Source organism: Citrus clementina, unplaced genomic scaffold (genome assembly GCF_000493195.1).
Source record: "Citrus clementina cultivar Clemenules unplaced genomic scaffold, Citrus_clementina_v1.0 scaffold_8, whole genome shotgun sequence".
Classification (NCBI taxonomy): Eukaryota; Viridiplantae; Streptophyta; class Magnoliopsida; order Sapindales; family Rutaceae; genus Citrus; species Citrus x clementina.
The window spans coordinates 5,238,421-5,256,184 of NW_006262022.1; the positions used below are offsets into that span (position 1 = coordinate 5,238,421).

A 17,764-nucleotide genomic window follows, 5' to 3' on the forward strand; every position below is an offset into this window, starting at 1 on the left:
TAAGAGTTTCTTTTCTCTTATAATTTCTATGAATCTGAATCGCAATAAATTTGATATTCTTACTTTGCTTGTCAGCCAAGAAATATCTAGAACATCTAGTAAACTTACTTTTTGAACCAATTTCTTCTTACTCTAAATAAATCTTATGTGAATTGGAATATTACTAAATTAGAGAATTAATAAATTAATCCCTATTACAAGATATGTAATAAATAAAATTTTAATTTAACTAGACTTGCCATAAGATGCCAAGTCTATAAAAAATGGACTTAACAAATTTATTTTCTAATATTTCGATTCCAAATGATATTAATTCATAACTACCGAATCCTTAATTCATTAAAAGAAATTATTGACTTGAAGATCTGGTCATCATAAATTAATCAATAATAACTCCAAATCTTGGAAAATTATTAGTTAGAAATAAACTAAGCAATTTACTCTAAATTTATTTCGAAGTAACTAATCAATTATCATCTCAGTTTTTAGGCGCTACAACTACTGCAGCAGTCTACAGAGAGCATGCACACAGATTGTGGATGCAAATAGGATTTTCGTCGGGGCATGTATAAGCTATCTGGCACTCTTAGTCACTTGAACATGGCTTAGTTACTTGCGCTTTTGCTCCTGCTGGCATACTTGAAAGAAAAATAACTGTAAATAAATAAAAACAAAACAAAACTACCATTCGTTAATTTCGTGCAAAAAATCAAATGATAGTAAGAGTCCGTTCGATAATAAGGTGTTCTAGTTGCTGTGGAACAAAAGCTACAGCCTATTGGAAAATACTATCGGCTATAGAGTGAAAGTTGATGGATTGATGTTTGGTTAAAAATATAATCGTAAAATTAAAGAAACATATAAAATGAATGTGAGCACGATGAAGGATGCAACGTTGAGAGAAGCTTTAGAAATTTCTTTTTTTGTTGTGTGAATTTCAGAAGAATCAAAAGATTTACTTGTTTCCCTTCTAACCTCTGCTTAAAATTTATACTAATTTGAAGTAAAAGGAATTTATTGGGCTACTAAAAATGCCTCATCAAATTTTGAGATTTTAGCTAAGAAAAAGGCAAGAAAATCTTTCAACGTAATCCAATAAGGGCATGAAAGATACAAGGCGTTAATTTGTTTTTCACTTAAATTCTAATGTAAAACAGATTCTCTTTCCAAAAATAAAACAGATTCAAACAGATACATGTGTGATGATGATGATACTTGCATTAAATTCATTTCTTTTAAATTTTCCAATAGGCCAGAGAAGAAATATGTTTAATTTGTTTTTCTTAAGTACAAAAGTAAAACATATACTTTTTCCAAAGCAAAGCAGTAGTAGTAATACAGATTCATCTCACCATATATACTTTAACATATTTCACTCGTTATAAATTCTTTTATTTTAAATTTTAATCAAAAAAATTATAAGGGTCAATCTTCTAAATATATTTCCATCTGAGTCCAAGTCTTAACTCTTAAGTGATATCCAAACTTACACTAGACATTATATCCAAGTGGAGCTATTGCCACCCCTTTGAACTCCTGTTGAAACTCGTTTTTTTATATTTTCAGATTTAGCCTTAGCTAAAATTATACCCCTTTAAGTTAAAAAAGAGTTATTAAAAAAGAAGTTCAAGACAAAAAACGAAATTTTATAAAATTATTCTTTTTTTGCATGTGAAAATACAAATCTGTTTTAAATGAAATATCATAATTTCTGAAAACAGAAGATTCTGAGCTAAAGTAGATTTTGTAACAAAACTTGGGCCTTAAGTAGAATCTAGAGTTTAATTTATTATGCGGCCACTCAAGCTATAATCTAATACTGCATTTACTTGTTAGTAATCAGAATGGGTTGGAATCGAAATGAGTTAGAATGAGAATGAGCTCGAATGAGAATGGGGAATGGCAATCGGAATAAATTGTTTACTCAAGCTACAAGAATCGGAATGGAAATGGGTTGAAATCTCACTGATGTGTTTATTTTATCTTGAAATCGAAATCAGAATGAGTTTAATTGTTTTAAATTATTAAAATGCCCTTAATTGTTTTAAATTACTAAAATGCCTTAGTTAATAATAACTATTATTATTTTTTATTATATTAATAATAATAATAAATTAATTATTTTGATTATTTATTCAAAAATTATAATTATTAATAATAATTATTAATATATTAATTAATTATAAATGAGGAAAAAATGGATATTTTGAGTTTTAGGGAGGGCAAAATAGTCAATCCTGAGAATGGGAGACTCATTCCCAAACTCCCCTTGGGAATGAGTCTCCCATTCTTCATTCCCAATTTGTGGTGGGTCCTATGGTTCTTATTTTGATTCCTGACTCTATTTTGCGAGGTAAACATCGTCAATCATTCTGATTCCCTTATCCGATAAGTAAACTCAATATAAGTGATTTAATTCTAGTAGATTTTTTATTATATATATCAGTAGACTTTTCAGCATTAAAAAAAAAAAGTGAATAAGTGATTATTGCATACATATATTACCTTTTTGAGCTTTCAAAGTTGTTTCACCACCTGATTTCATTTATGGGGGAAGATCTCTTTAGTAAGTTTAGTTCAAGACTATATGGACTCGAAATCTAATTAATTGAGGAGTGATGATATTTGATCCCATTTATTCTTTCACCGGACCCCATTTCTTAATTAATTTATTTACTATTAGAATTATCCTTTTTATTATTTTGTTAATTTCTCTATCCTTTTCAATTACTAGTAACTAGTGCCACTGAGATATTGAATAACTTTATCAAATTTCAACTTCTTTGTAGTCATCCTTTACAATCGTGAAACTTCCACAAAAGAAATTGTATCTAATGTTTACCAAACCATGGATATTTATGTCGAGTCCAATGGAACAAGTGAAGAAACATTGTTACCGAATGTCTCATTTTTTTATCTTTGTTTGTTTTGTGCATTTAATTAATGATGTACTAGTTATTGTGGTGTGCTCATGTGTCTTAGAAGATTCAAAGTAAAGTTGAAGCTTGATTATGTATTGTGTAATGTAACACTAGAATTTTATTTACTACTGAAAATATTAATTGGAAATGGCAAAAAGACCTGACCTGAATTTTACCCAATTGACACGACCCAAAGTTTTCAGGGTTTGACCTAAATTTAAGGGGTTTCAGGTTGAGCTCAAGCTTAAATATCAGGGTCTAATTAAATTTGGGTCAAGGTTCAGGTCCTATTTGCCTCGACTTGACCAACCCGACCTGGAGTTCATGTATATCGGATGTTATGTCCATTTTTTTACAAATTTAAATTACTTAGATAAAAACAATTATGGACTTGAGGCCTTTTTATTTCAAATAAGAAGAAGGGAGATCCTTAATGTAAAATTGTAGATTGTTAGTGAATACAAATCACTCGTTAATTGAAAGCAAGTAATTTTTTATACTGACTCCCTTATCAATATGGAAAAATCATCCATTAATACTGATTTCCTTGCAACTTTATAATAATAATAATAATAATTTTAGGATCTCAATCAATCAAAAGGGAGGTATTCGGTTCGAAGATTTGATTTTTCTACTAAGGACAGGGATGCAGGTAGAATCTTGTTGTGCAAATTTTATTGAACTCGCAAGTGCACGAATCTATTGTAGAATAGATTAATGGTAACGAGTGTCGATCCTACGAGGAGGTGTATTTTAATTATATGTAGAATTAATTTTCTATGAGGGTGGTTGGATTTGTGGTGAAAGTGACTTAGATTATCCTAAACTTTGAATTAAAATGGTGAGAATAAATCGAAGAGAAATCTATTGAAATGACGTACTTGGGTATCTGGATCTGCATCAACATGCACCATGGGCTAAATATTTCTTATTAATGCCAATTAAATCATGAGGAGGGATTCCACTCCTCATGAACCACATTCTAATTAATATGATGCTAAGAGTTTATCGTGCCAAATAATAATAACCTTGTACTAGGGAGCCGGTGAAACCAGGGTGGTATCTAGACAAGATTATTACTTTTTGTCGACAAAAAGTCAAAACATCCACAATAATTAGAGGGGAAGAGAAATTAAATTTACCAAATAAAACCCATGGCACATGTTAAGACTTCATCTTCAACCCAAGCTTGAAAGAAAATTAGCTACTCATATTTGAACTAGGGGTAAAATAAAAATTTATTAAAATACGTAGAAAATATAAGATGGAAAAGGAATTACAGAAAATGGAACTAAAAAATGAATTCAGGGATGCCAAATTAGGGGGGAGGCCCCCTTTTTATAGATACAGTGAGTAAATCATGGCCATCATATTAAAAACATTTTGGACGCTCAGGATTGCACCACATCATCAGTCAACAGTACGCAGTTTGACCACGCAGTTTGAACAGTCACACGGTTTGACCACGCGGTTTGAACAGTCAGGCGACTTGAATAGTGACGCGGTTTAGTTGTATATAATCCCGTGTATATGCATGTACTGTACGCGCGATTTTTGGTCCACTATCATGTTGCCACGCCATCAATCAACAATACATAAGAATTTTAGTCCAATAGAATCGTGACACCTCATCAGTCAATGCCACATCATCAGTCAATGTCATGTCATCGTTCCGTATGCGTGAACAGTGTCGTGAACAGTAACATGGACAATACCGTACATGTGAACAGTGACATTTTTCCTTTTATGCTCCTCCTAAGGTTTTCGACTGTCTTGAGTTCAAAAGTGATGTCCGTTTTGCCGTCTGATCTCTCGTTCATTGTGAAATTACCATGATGCCCCTAAAATACATAAAATACTTAATTAAAATGAAACACACATAATTAAATCACAAGAAACTTAAATACATAAAAGTAAGGGTGTTAGTAAGATTTAAAATATAAAATGATGATTTTTTTCTTTATAAATATATATTTTCTAACACTCAACAAACCTCCCATGGAGTGGATGATTGTCTCATATATTGAAGGAAGGTGATTTAAAAAATAAATAAAATAAATAAAAAAGTCAGGGATTTTAAAGATAAATTAAAGGATCAACTATCACAATTCTTACTGAAACTCATTTGTACATTTTACAATCAAACTCACAAATAAATAGTCTCTAACAGTGGCTTGGACGCACATGTATATGATTAGGGATGGCAATTGGTCAAGCCTGAGCCCGACTCGATCAAAAAAATAAAAAGCTCAACTTGAAAAAGATTCTGATCATTGAATTTCAGGTCGGGTCGGGCTTTTGTCCATGCAAAATTTCATAAATTTTTTAAAGATTTTTTTTATATTTAAGTAATTAAAATTTAAAAAAGGGACACAACCTCCCATATATATTAAAATTTAGCATAAAAATAAAAATTACTCAAAATCTCAACCATTTAATTATATAAATAATAAAATAAATATAATCCAAAATTATGTTTTATAAAATTATACAAGTAAAATCATTTTTTTTATTTTTGAATTCGGTTCAGGTCGGCCAGGCCAGGTAGGGCTTCAATCTTTCCCCGAACTTAATCAGGCTTTTTTTTATTTTTGTAGGCTTTTTATTTTAATTACTTAAATAAAAAATTTTAAAAATTTTAAAAATTTCAAAAATTTTATGAAATTTTTTATATAAAATTATACAAATAAAATAAAAAAGGGACATAACCTCCCATGTATATTAAAATTTAGCATAAACATAAAAATTACTCAAAGTCTCAACCATATAATTATATAAATAATAAAATAAACATAATCTAAAATTATGTTTTATATTTTTTATTTTTGAATTCAGATCAGGTCGGATAGGTCAGGTAGGGCCTGAATCTCGACTCGAACTTAATCAAGCCCTAATTTTTAGGCTCAAGCTCGACCCTTAAATTTAGGTCAAATCCTGAAAGATTCTGGTCAGGTCAATTAGGCCAAAATTGAGGCCGGCTCTTTTTGCCATTCATATATATAGTTCCTTTGGACCCAATGGGTCATGAACTTTCTAGGCCCGGCGATGATTTTCTTTGGCCCACTAGAGGTTGAATTTGCATTTTATCACGTAATTAATTTTACAAACATTCCATTTAAAATTATGCTCACCCCAAAATTAATTACCAAAGAAGTAAAACCTAAATGAATATTTCGATTTAGTAGTGAAGCTAATTATTTTCATCCGAGTTAAACCCGAATAATGTTAAAAGATATCATGTGTATGTTTATTTATCATATCGTTTCATTATCATATATAAGAGGGACAGGGCCGGCTTTAGAGTATATGGGGCCTTAGGCAAAATTTTTTGTGGGGCCTTTTTTTATTTTGCAATTTTAATATTTAATGAAATATAAGACTAAAAAATTCATACGACTTTTAACTCTTGAATTTTAATAGTAATAAAAAATATCTTAAAAATTTTCAAAAACCAAACCTAAAAAAATAACCAAGAAGATATCTTTTTTATTTCCATTAAAATTATTACAAAGATAAACAAACAAATAAATACAAACAATATTATTTTCAAAGAGAATATTTAGAATAGTAGAAAGTTGAGATGATGAATTGATTATCAAATAATAGATATGCACTTTGTATTTTAAGAAACTAATTTTTTTCTTTTTTAAATGAATCAATGAATGTAATAATTCTCTTCGTAAAAAAAAAAGACCAAGAAATCTATTTATTTATTATTTTTTATATTATAAGGTTTTAATGGAAATTAAAAGGAATATTAAAAATCAAAGAAATTAATTTTTTTAGGAAACTTAAAAGGGAAAAAATTTAATTTTTTTTTTGGAAAAACTAATAATGAATGAATTAATGGCTAAAATTTTTTATTAATTATATCTCTTGAACATTAAAGTTACCAAATATTGATTTTCTACAGAAAAAATAATTGTTAGTTGTGGTATAACCGTTAATTATAAAGATGTCTAATAGGCTTTTCTACAATACATAATTAAAAAAAAAAAGATCTTTATTAATTAAATAACTATTACGAAATACTAAAAAAAAATGAGGCCTTAAAAAAATATAGGGCCTTAGGCAATCACCTTGTTCGCCTATACTTAAAGCCACCCCCCTGAAGAGGGATAGCTACACATATGCCACATAATTGTCATAATAAAAATTATGCAAAGAAATAAATTTTAAATGTTAAATACAAAAAAAAATCAATTTATAATTTTCATGGGCAATGATAGCCAACTACCCCTTTAATTGTTATAATGATATTTTGGCCATTATAAGTATAAAATTTAGAAATACTAATTGTAGTTCCTATTGCTATCTCACGACCGTCGGATATAATGTAAAGAGCCGACAAGTGCTTGAGACAACTAACAGCATGGACTATTACTAAAAACGGTATTTAGACTTACGGGAAAGATCATTCTTCTGAATTAAAAGGTATCTGTATTGAACCAATATCTATTTGTTTATGTTAACTTTAGATTGAAATTTGGGGCCTGAGAATGGAAAACTATCATTAAGATATGTGGACATTACAAGTCATATAACTTGGGCAGGTCTAATATAAAAAGGTGTACAAATTAACCTTAATGCATCAGCAATTTCTGTGACTAATTTTGTTAATTCAAGAGTCTATTCCCTTACAACTCCATCAACACGAAAAAAGTTGATCATCAATTCAACATGAGTTCTGCTACAATGAAGAACAATATTCATAATATTTGTGGCAACATTTATTGTACGCTTCTAGCTGGAATCTTATTAAAAATTGGAGCATATAGGTTGATTCAAATGAATATGGAACTATTACCGCACGCCCATGACTCTTAGATGAGAATGTCCTCATTTTTTTAAATATAGATTTAGGATTTTATAAAATTGTGAAAGCCTTTTACAATGTTGTAAAACTCCGAATTGACATTTTAAAAAATACGGGTACTTGCAAGGACTATAATAATAAGATTGCCAGCAGTGGCGGATCTATGCGTGGGCTAGACCGGGCTCCAAAAAAAATCTTTTATATCCCTTATGTTTTTATTAATTTAGTAAAATGAGAGATTTTTTTTTTTCATATATGTCCCTAATTCAACTGCCCTTATGATTTCATCAATTTAGTAGAACAATAGAGTTTTTATTTTATATTCAAATATGTCCCTAATTCAATTATATTATTTTCAATTGAAATTAGTGACTTATTTTATAAAATGATTAAATTATATATTTATTGAATAGATTGTAAATATTAGGGAGCTAAAATTTTATTACTGCTTTAATTTATTTTAAAAAACTTCTAATTGAAAAAAAAGTATGTCAATGTAATATAACATCATCAATGGTATTAAAAATACTTATAAAAACAACATATAGTAACAATTATCAACATTTTCATAAATTTTTTATATGAATTTTCAGACTTTATTTTTTAGTTCCATTAATTAGGAGGACAAGTTAGAAAATAAAATTAGAATATTTTAAGGAGCTTTTGATAGAAGTATTATCAACATCTAGTTCTTTAAAAAGAGAAATAGCACCTGACTCTCTCACAACTGCATCCAGGTACTTTTTTACTGAATTGAGTTTAGTTTATTATTAAAAATTTTAACTAATAATACTTTTATAATTTGAATGGATGAATAAATTTTAATTGTTTAATTTATTAAGCATGGTAATTTAGTACTTGATTTCAAACATAAAAGTTTTACTTGTAATTTTTAATTGATTGTAATTACATATATTAATCTATTTTAGTTTGGGATTCTTAATTGATTTCTTAATCCTTATATAATTACATGTTATTATAGGTTGCAATGTCAGATTCCATAATTGAAAAATAGAGTTTTGATATTTAAATTATTTTTTGTTTTCTACTCTTTTTTTATAATTATTTTTGTTTATAGTACATCTTTATGGGGATAGAGTTCTTAGTGTTCCCCCTTAATTAATGTATTTCTTTTTACTTATAAATTTTTATGTTTGCTTTTAGCCCTGGATAATTATAAGTCCTGGGTCCGCCCCTGACTACAAGCAGGTATTTCATTTGTGTTTTATAACATTGTGATTTGTTTGATGATCTACGCAATTATCACATGGTTACAAGTCTTGGATAATATTACTCTCTTTATTAGTTATCAAAATTTTAAAGAATGAATGAATAATTATTTATACCTATTTTTAAAATGTAATACAAAAATTAAGTGAAATTAAACAAATCAGAAACGAACAAAAAATGCTATCTATTCCCTTTAGTGTTTGCATCATTAATTGTGAAATCATCCTTGAATTTGAGAGCTGCATTTCTAAGCCAAGCTCCCCCACCAGTCAAGTCCTTGGACAAGAACATATATGCTTCAACATCTGATAAGCTGTTTGACCAAGCAATCCTTTTTGATCTATCAGCTCCCGGACCCGAACACCTGTATTCACCGTAGTACAACTTTCTGCAAAATCAACACATCAAAAACAATGAAACAAGTTAAACACCTGGCCTGTATGTGGTTAATTTCAATTTGGTACACATACTATTAAAGCAGATTAATTGAATAAATGATATACTTCTGCATGGCATGGTCGTTCAGATCATTCCATCCTTGGGGCAGTATCACATCGGACATGTAAGTCAGGGCATACACAACCCTAGAATAAGGACCCCAGGGCCTTCCAAGCACTGCCTTACCAACGCCGGAAATCTTGCAATCCAAGAAAGTGAATCCAGTGTTTTCCTCTGATGACACTCTTTTCTGAGCAGTTATAGCTCCGCCCCACGTGGAAAGAGAATGTATAAGGCATCTCTGCAAATTAAGGTCATGAGTCAATGTTGTGAAACTTAATTAATTAAGTGTTCATGTTGGAAATTAAGGTAGCGTAATGAGAATGAGTATTCACTTCAAAGAGGGAGTTAGCATTTCCGCTGATGAAATCCGTTGCTCCTTCGATGTAGCATTTGCTATAATAATGATTTCCAGTGTCATCTAGCAGTGTATGTTGGTAAGACAGAATCCTGCAGCCGTAAAATGCTGCTCTATCTGCAGAGACTCTTAGCGCAACTGCTTTGCCGTATGATCCATATGTGTTCTGTAACATATTAATTTATCAAGGTATAAGTTATATACGTAAATGATATCTAGCAATCAAGGACTTCATCATATACGAATACTGCAAAGCAAATACGTACCTGAATCGTTAGAGATCGCGCAACAAAATGAGAAGCCAACACAGTGAAAGTTGCAGAATCAAGGATGGAGCCACCATCACTCCATGTTATTTTGGTGTGAGATGCCTTTGTGCCACTGATTGTTATGAAAGGCTTATTAGCAGGCACAATAATCTTTTCTCTGAATATATATGACCAAGCACATGTAAACATATAGAAGAAATTGTGTGATGAGTTCTAGTTATTGAAACGAAAAAAATTCAATTGAAAATATATAAAAGAAGAGATGTAACATTTAATTGTTGACCTGTAAATTCCTGGGGCAACCGAAATGAAAACCAATTCTGAGTTGTTATCTGGTACAGAATCAATGGCTCCTTGTATGGTCCTAAAATCTCCTCTGCCGTATTTTTCAACTCTAATGAGAACAGCAGCGGAGAAATCTTTGGGAATTGTAGCAGTAGAGCCGCAGGTAGCCGTGATTGAAGCAAAAACAATTGTTGTTGCAACAACCAGAATGCTGACATTTTGACTATAATTCTTCATTGTAACAGAACCCATATATGTTAATGATAAACTTTTTCTACACCTTTCAATATGTGGCTTCCCCTGCCCCCAGGTGAAATTAGATTTAAACCTTTACTTACTCTATTTAATTAGAAACTAACAAATAAAGATAGGCCTATTTAGAGATTGTTAATGTCATATGACTTGTAATGTTAACATCACTTGAGACTATTTTTCGTTCTCAACCGCAGCTGTCAATCTAACGTTAACATAAACAAATCGATAATGACATAATTTAGATACCCTTTTAATTTAGGAGAATGATAGTTCTTTGCTTAAAGTTTGAATACCTTTTCTAGTTATAGTCCATTTACTGTTATTAGTTTTAGGGAGTTGACAGCTGTTGACTTGGAAAATATTAATAATAAAACCTTATATCCAGCGGTTATGAGCCGGCAATATTATAGAAACCAAACTATTACTATCACGTATTTGGCTATCATTTGCCCATGAAATTACACATTACCTTTTTATTTTTGTTGCACTTTAAAATTTTAATTTTTTTCCTTAATTAGTATCATTTTAATTGCCACAATGAAGTTAACTTTATTAGGACTCGGGCTTGAAGCTTTTTTTCATGTGACACGGAATCTTTGCTGATATCTTTTGCGATCCCTACTATGCCTTAAAACTGAAAATTTTCTTTTGATATTTATTTGGCTTCTTACTTTTGGTTCATCATCGGCCCCCATAAAACAGAAGCAGCAAGGAGTCTGATTTGGTTTGCTTAGTTTCTATTCCAAATTAAGAATGTATAGTCGTTTCTTACTCTTTATCCTAATCAATGTACCTAGTATATGGCTTTCATTCATAAGAAATGACCAAACAAATCCTTGTTCATGAACAATACATGCAAGCAAAAGTAGAAATGCTGTAAATGGTAGGCGGGTTTGATCATGTTCAGTAAGCAACCAACTTAATTTAATGGGAAAGCTGCAGTTGAGTATGGAGAATAGTTAAGTTAATTATGTCACGATTAAATAATTAAGTTAATTATGTCAAGATTAATTAACAAACACGACATGGCCTGATAGAAAATTTTCTGAGTTTTTTTTTTTTTGCAACTAATCTCACAGCTGATGGGTGATGACTGAACTTGAATAAGTAATCATGTAGCACGTAAACTAAGATTTCACGCACTTTCTGTAATCTTGTATTTCAAGCAAAATCAGCTAGTGATTCTTCTGCTTACAATGTCCTTAATTCTCTATTGTACTTGAATGTTTATGTTAAGATGACCATCTTTTATTTCAACTGCAAGAAATCGGCTACAAGCCATCAATTTTGTTGATTTTCATCTTTTATTTCTAACTGCAAGTAGGATTTCCGTTGGGCCATGTATAAGCCATCTGGCACACTTAGTCACTCGAACATGGCTTAGTTACCTGCGCCTCTGCTCCTGCTGGCATACTTGAAAGTAAAACACCTCCAAATAAATAAATAAATAAATAAAGGAAAATTATCATTTCACTACTTTTATTTATGCTTATCCAACCACTATAAAATTTTAACATATATTTTGCACCACCTTATTTTTCACATTTATATCAATTAGCCACTTTTGCATTAACACTATTAAATAATTTTAATAAAATGACAATTTTACCCCTAAATAAATTAAAAGACCATTTTATCTTAAAAAACTTTTAAAATTAAAAATTATAATCATAAAAATATCCCTAAATTTAATAAAAAATAAATCCCAAATAGAGGTGCTCAACTAATTTTTACTAAATTTAGATTTTACAAAATTTTAATAATTATTTTTATTAAAAATGATAATTTTACAAAATTTTAATAAAAATAAATGAATTTATTTATTAAAAAATTATAATTTTGTAAAATTTTATTAAAATAACTGAATTTATTTCTTAAAAGAATAAGTCCTAAAATTTTAATAATTTAGGGGATTTTTATTAAATCCCAAAATTTTACAATTATTTTTATAATTATAATTTTATATTACAATAATTTTTATTAAAAATAAAAATTCTAATTTTGGGATTATTTTTATTAAATTTAGGGATATTTTTATCATTATATTTTTTATTTTTTAAAGTTTTTATAAAATAAAATGGTCTTTTAATTTATTTGGGGGAAAATTGTTATTTTATTAAAATTATTTAATATGGTTAATGCAAAAGTGGCTAGTTGATACAAATGTGAAAAGAAAGGTGGCACAAAGTGTTGAGTGTTAGAAAATGTATATTTATAAAGGAGAAAATTGTCATTTTACACTTCAAGTTTTACTAACACCCTTACTTTTATATATTTAAGTTTCTTGTGATTTAATTATGTGTGCTTTATTTTAATTAAGTATTTTATATATTTTAGGGGCATTATGGTCATTTCACAATGAACGAGAGATCAGACGGCAAAACGAACATCACTTTTGAACTCAGGACAGTCGAAAACTTTAGGAGGAGCATAAAAGGAAAAATATCACTATTCACATGTACGGTATTGTCCATGTTATTGTTCATGACACTGTTCACATATACGAAACGATGACGTGTCATTGACCGATGATGTGGCATTGCCTGATGAGGTGTCACGATTCTATTGGACTAAAATTCTTATGTACTGTTGATTGATGACGTGGCAGCATATCAGTGGACTAAAAATTACGCGTACGGTTCATGCATATACACAGGATTATTTTCAATCAAACCGCGTCACTGTTCAAACCAGTTGACTGTTCAAACCGCGTACTGTTGACTGATGACGTGACGCAATCCTGAGCGTCCAAACTGTTTTTAATTCGATGGCCATGATTTACTTAATGTATCTATAAAAAAAGGGCCTCTCCCCCCTAATTTGGCATCTCTGAATCTATTTTTGGGCTCTATTTTCTGTAATTCCTTCCCCATATTATATTTTCTATGTATTTTAATAAATTTCCATTTTGCCCCTAGTTCAATTATGAGTAGCTAATTTTCTTTCAAGCTTGGATTAAAGGTGAAGTCTCAACATGTGTCATGGGCTTTATTTGGTAAATTTATTTTCTCTTCCCCTCTAATTATTGTGGATGTTTTGACTTTTTGTCGATAAATAATAATAACATTGTCTAGATACCGCCCTGGTTTCACCGGCTCCCTAGTACAAGGTTATTATTATTTGGCACAATAAGTCCTTAGCACCATATTAATTAGAGTGTGGTTCATGAGGTGTAGATTCCCCCCTCATGATTTAATTCGCACTAATAAGGAATATTTAGCCCATGGTGCATGTTGATGCGGATCCAGATACCCAAACGCTTCAATTATAATAGTTTTCACCTTAATTTAATTCCGCCATTCCCATTTAAATTCTAGGATAATTTAAATCACTTCCACCACAAATCCAATCAACCACCCAATTCAAAAATTAACTCTACATGTAATTAAAATTCACCTCCTCATGGGATCGACACTCGTCACCGTTAATCTATTCTACAATAGATTCGTACACTTGCGAATTCAATAAAATTTGCACAACACAAAGTACATGTTAAAATTTTGTAGTGGTTGGATGAACATAAGGCAAAATAAAGGTGGTGCAATGATAATTTCCCATAAATAAAAGTAAAACAAAACTACCATAAGCTAATTTCATGCAAAAAATCAAATGAGACTAAGGGTTCGTTCGATAATGAGGTGTTCTAGTTGATGTGGAACAAAAGCTATAGCCTGTGAAAATAGATGGATCGATGTTTGGTTAAAAAAATAATCGTAAAATTCAAGAAATATATAAAATGAAAGTGAGCATGATGAAGGATGCAACGTTGAGAGAAGCTTTAGAAATTTTTATATTTGTTGTGTGAATTTCAGAAGAATCAAAAGATTTACTTGTTTCCCTTCTAACCTCTACTTAAAATTTATATGAATTTGAAGTAAAAGGAATTTATTGGGCTTCTAAAAAAAGAGCAAGAAAATCTTTCAAGGTAATCCAATAAGGCCATGAAAGATACAAGGTTAATTTGTTTTTTACTTTAATACTAATGTAAAACAAATTCTCTTTCAAAAAATAAAACAAATTAAAACATAACCATCTGTGCTGATGATGATACTTGCATTGAATTCATTTCTTTTAAAATTTCCAATTTGGGTACTGGATAAAATATGGTGTATAGTTAAGCTTGAATCAGGAACCTTAAAGGTTATGAAGTGGTCAATTGTGGTGATGAAAGGAAATAAGAGCAATGGTCTGTATATACTTCAAGGTTCAGTTGTTACAGGTGATGTTACTGTGTCAAACCAGAATTTAGACAAAACTATTTTGTGGCATATGAGGTTATTGTTATGAAAATTTTATTGAACTCGCAAGTGCATGAATCTATTGTAGAATAGATCAATGGTGACGAGTGTCGATCTCACGAAGATGTGGATTTTAATTGTGTGTAGAATTAATTTTTCTAAATGGGTGGTTGGATTTATGGTAAAGATGATTTGGAATATTCTAAAACTTAAATTAAAATAGCGAGAATAAATTGAAGTGAAATCTATTGAAATGACGCACTTGAATATCTAGATCTTTATCAACATGCACCATGGGCTAAATATTCCTTATTAGTGCCAATTAAATCATAAGGGGGGAATCCACACCTCATGAACCACACTCTAATTAATATGGTGCTAAGAGTTTATCGTGCCAAATAATAATAACCTTGTACTAGAGAGCCGGTGAAACCAGGGCGGTATCTAGACAAGATTATTATTATTTGTCGATAAGAAGTCAAAACATCCACAAAAACTAGAGGGGAAGAGAAAATAAATTTACCAAATAAAGCCCATGACACATGTTGAGACTTCACCTACAACCCAAGCTTGAAAGAAAATTAGCTACTCATAATTAAACTAGGGGTAAAATGAGAATTTATTAAAATACATAGAAAATACAATATGGAGAAGAAATTACAGAAAATGGAGCCCAAAAATGAATTCAGAGGTGCCAAATTAGGGGGGAGAGGTCCCATTTTTATAGATATATTGAGTAAATCATGGCCATCGGTTTAAAAACAGTGTGGACGCTCAGGATTGCGCCACGTCATCAGTCAACAGTACGAGGTTTGATCACTCGGTTTGAACAATGGCACGGTTTAGTTGAAAATAATCCTATGTATATGCATATACTATACGCGCAATTTTTGGTCCACTGATATGCTGCCACGTCATTGATCAACAGTACATAAGAATTTTAGTCCAATAGAATCGTGACACCTCATCAGTCAATGACACATCATCGGTCAATGCCACGTCATCGTTTCGTATATGTGAACAGTGTCATGAACAATAACATGAACAATACCATACATGTGAATAGTACCGTACATGTGAACAATGACATTTTTCCTTTTATGCTCCTCCTAAGGTTTTCGACTGTCCTAAGTTCAAAAGTGATATTCGTTTTACCGTCTGATCTCTCGTTCATTGTGAAATGACCATGATGCCCCTAAAATATATAAAATACTTAATTAAAATAAAACACACGTAATTAAATCACAAGAAGCTTAAATACATAAAAGTAAAGGTGTTAGTAAAATTTGAAGTGTAAAATGACGATTTTCTCCTTTATAAATATACATTTTCTAACACTCAATACACCCCCCAACCAACTTATTGCTAGTCCCTAGTAAATAAAGCGAAAACAAAATTCAAATCCAAAATGATTTTTTTTTTAACAATCATGTTTATTCAATCAGACTAATGATAGTAATCAAATAAAAATATAAGCATTATCTCCAGTCTAAATAAACATCACACCCACATCAACCATCCACATGAATCAACCCAGTAGACTTTGTCACAGCTGTTTTCAAGAATGACATGTTAAACCCCAAAATCTCACTGGAAGTAGTGACACTCTCACAAGGAAATTAAACCCAATAAAAATAGTCACTTCAATGAATGCTGAATTTGAGAGAAAATAATAAAGAAGTAATGTCACACGCTCTCACCAAGATGAAAGAAATATGCCCTCAGCTCAGAAATAATACGATCTCAATTCAAACAAAAATGCTAGTCAACCTAATTTATTTATTTATTTATTTTTATTATGCACCACTACATCTTTTTAGCCCATATAACTAGCTTCTATATCAGACTATAGTTCCCTAAAATCAAGAAGGTCTTTTATTAGGACGTAACGTAGGCTAGGGACATGGCTAACAAAAGAGGGGAAATAAGGAAAACAAAATGTATGTTTGAGAAAAATGTAGAGATTTTTTTCTCCTTTTTTTTTTTAAAGTTGCAAGGTGGATTTCACCTATTATTGTTATTTATTTATTTTTTTAACAACAATTTTTTCTTTTTGCTTTTGTTTGGCACAACTTCACTGAACAAAATAATTATTTACATTTTTCTCAAACATAAATAGGTGATGGAACTTGTAAGATATCGGTTAATACTCCAAATCAGAGTGGGTCAAGATGATAAGTTTGACAAAGAAAAAGTTTTTTTTTAAAGGCTCAAACGGGTTAACTGTGGATATTTCACAAAATGAATGGCTAGAAAGGCTCAAACGGATCAAAGATGGCTTTTCCATTGTCTTTTAGGGCTCTAAATAATCTTTCATATCTACTAGTTAGATGGGCCTCCAAATATAACAACACACATTTTTTTTTCTTTTTTTTTTAATTTTATAATTTTTTTAAGGGTTAACTCAAAAGAAATCTAGAGATCGTGTATAAAATAATAAACTGCTAAGTTGTATGAAAAATGGGCAAAGGGATTACTCTCCAAAATAATACAAATACTAAAATTTGAAATTCATCATGTCATCCAATGTTAAAACAAATCACACAACTTTTTTTTTTTTCAAACAACATTCTACCCCCCAACCTATTCTAAACATGAAAGGAAAATATGCATGTAGAAATGTGAAAATGATGCAGAAAAACTAATTAGAAAAGTTACAATTAAAATGATAGAAAAAGAAAATGGTTTTTTTTTTTAACTAAGAAGATGTGTTTCTAGAGGCACTACACTCTATATTCCACCATCTTTAACTCAAAAATTTGAAAGTGTATATTTATAAAGGAGAAATTAGAAAGAAAAAGTTAGAAAAAAAATAATTGTCAAAGCTTAATAAAGAAAAAGAAAATATCTGGAATATTTTTTATTATTTTATTTTATTTTATTTTTTTCAAACG

The 17,764-nt window shown here is 30.2% G+C and overlaps 1 protein-coding gene across 1 annotated transcript; it reads right to left on the reverse strand.

The window, feature by feature from the left end:
* Positions 1-9,147: 9,147 nt before the first annotated feature.
* LOC18035007 (putative pectinesterase 11) lies at positions 9,148-10,629 on the reverse strand. Its single transcript, XM_006423229.2, has 5 exons — positions 10,376-10,629; positions 10,090-10,249; positions 9,801-9,989; positions 9,471-9,706; positions 9,148-9,355 (listed from the first exon to the last, which is right to left on the reverse strand). The coding sequence occupies exons 1-5, from the start codon at positions 10,627-10,629 to the stop codon at positions 9,148-9,150; spliced, it is 1,047 nt and encodes a 348-aa protein (XP_006423292.2).
* Positions 10,630-17,764: the final 7,135 nt, after the last annotated feature.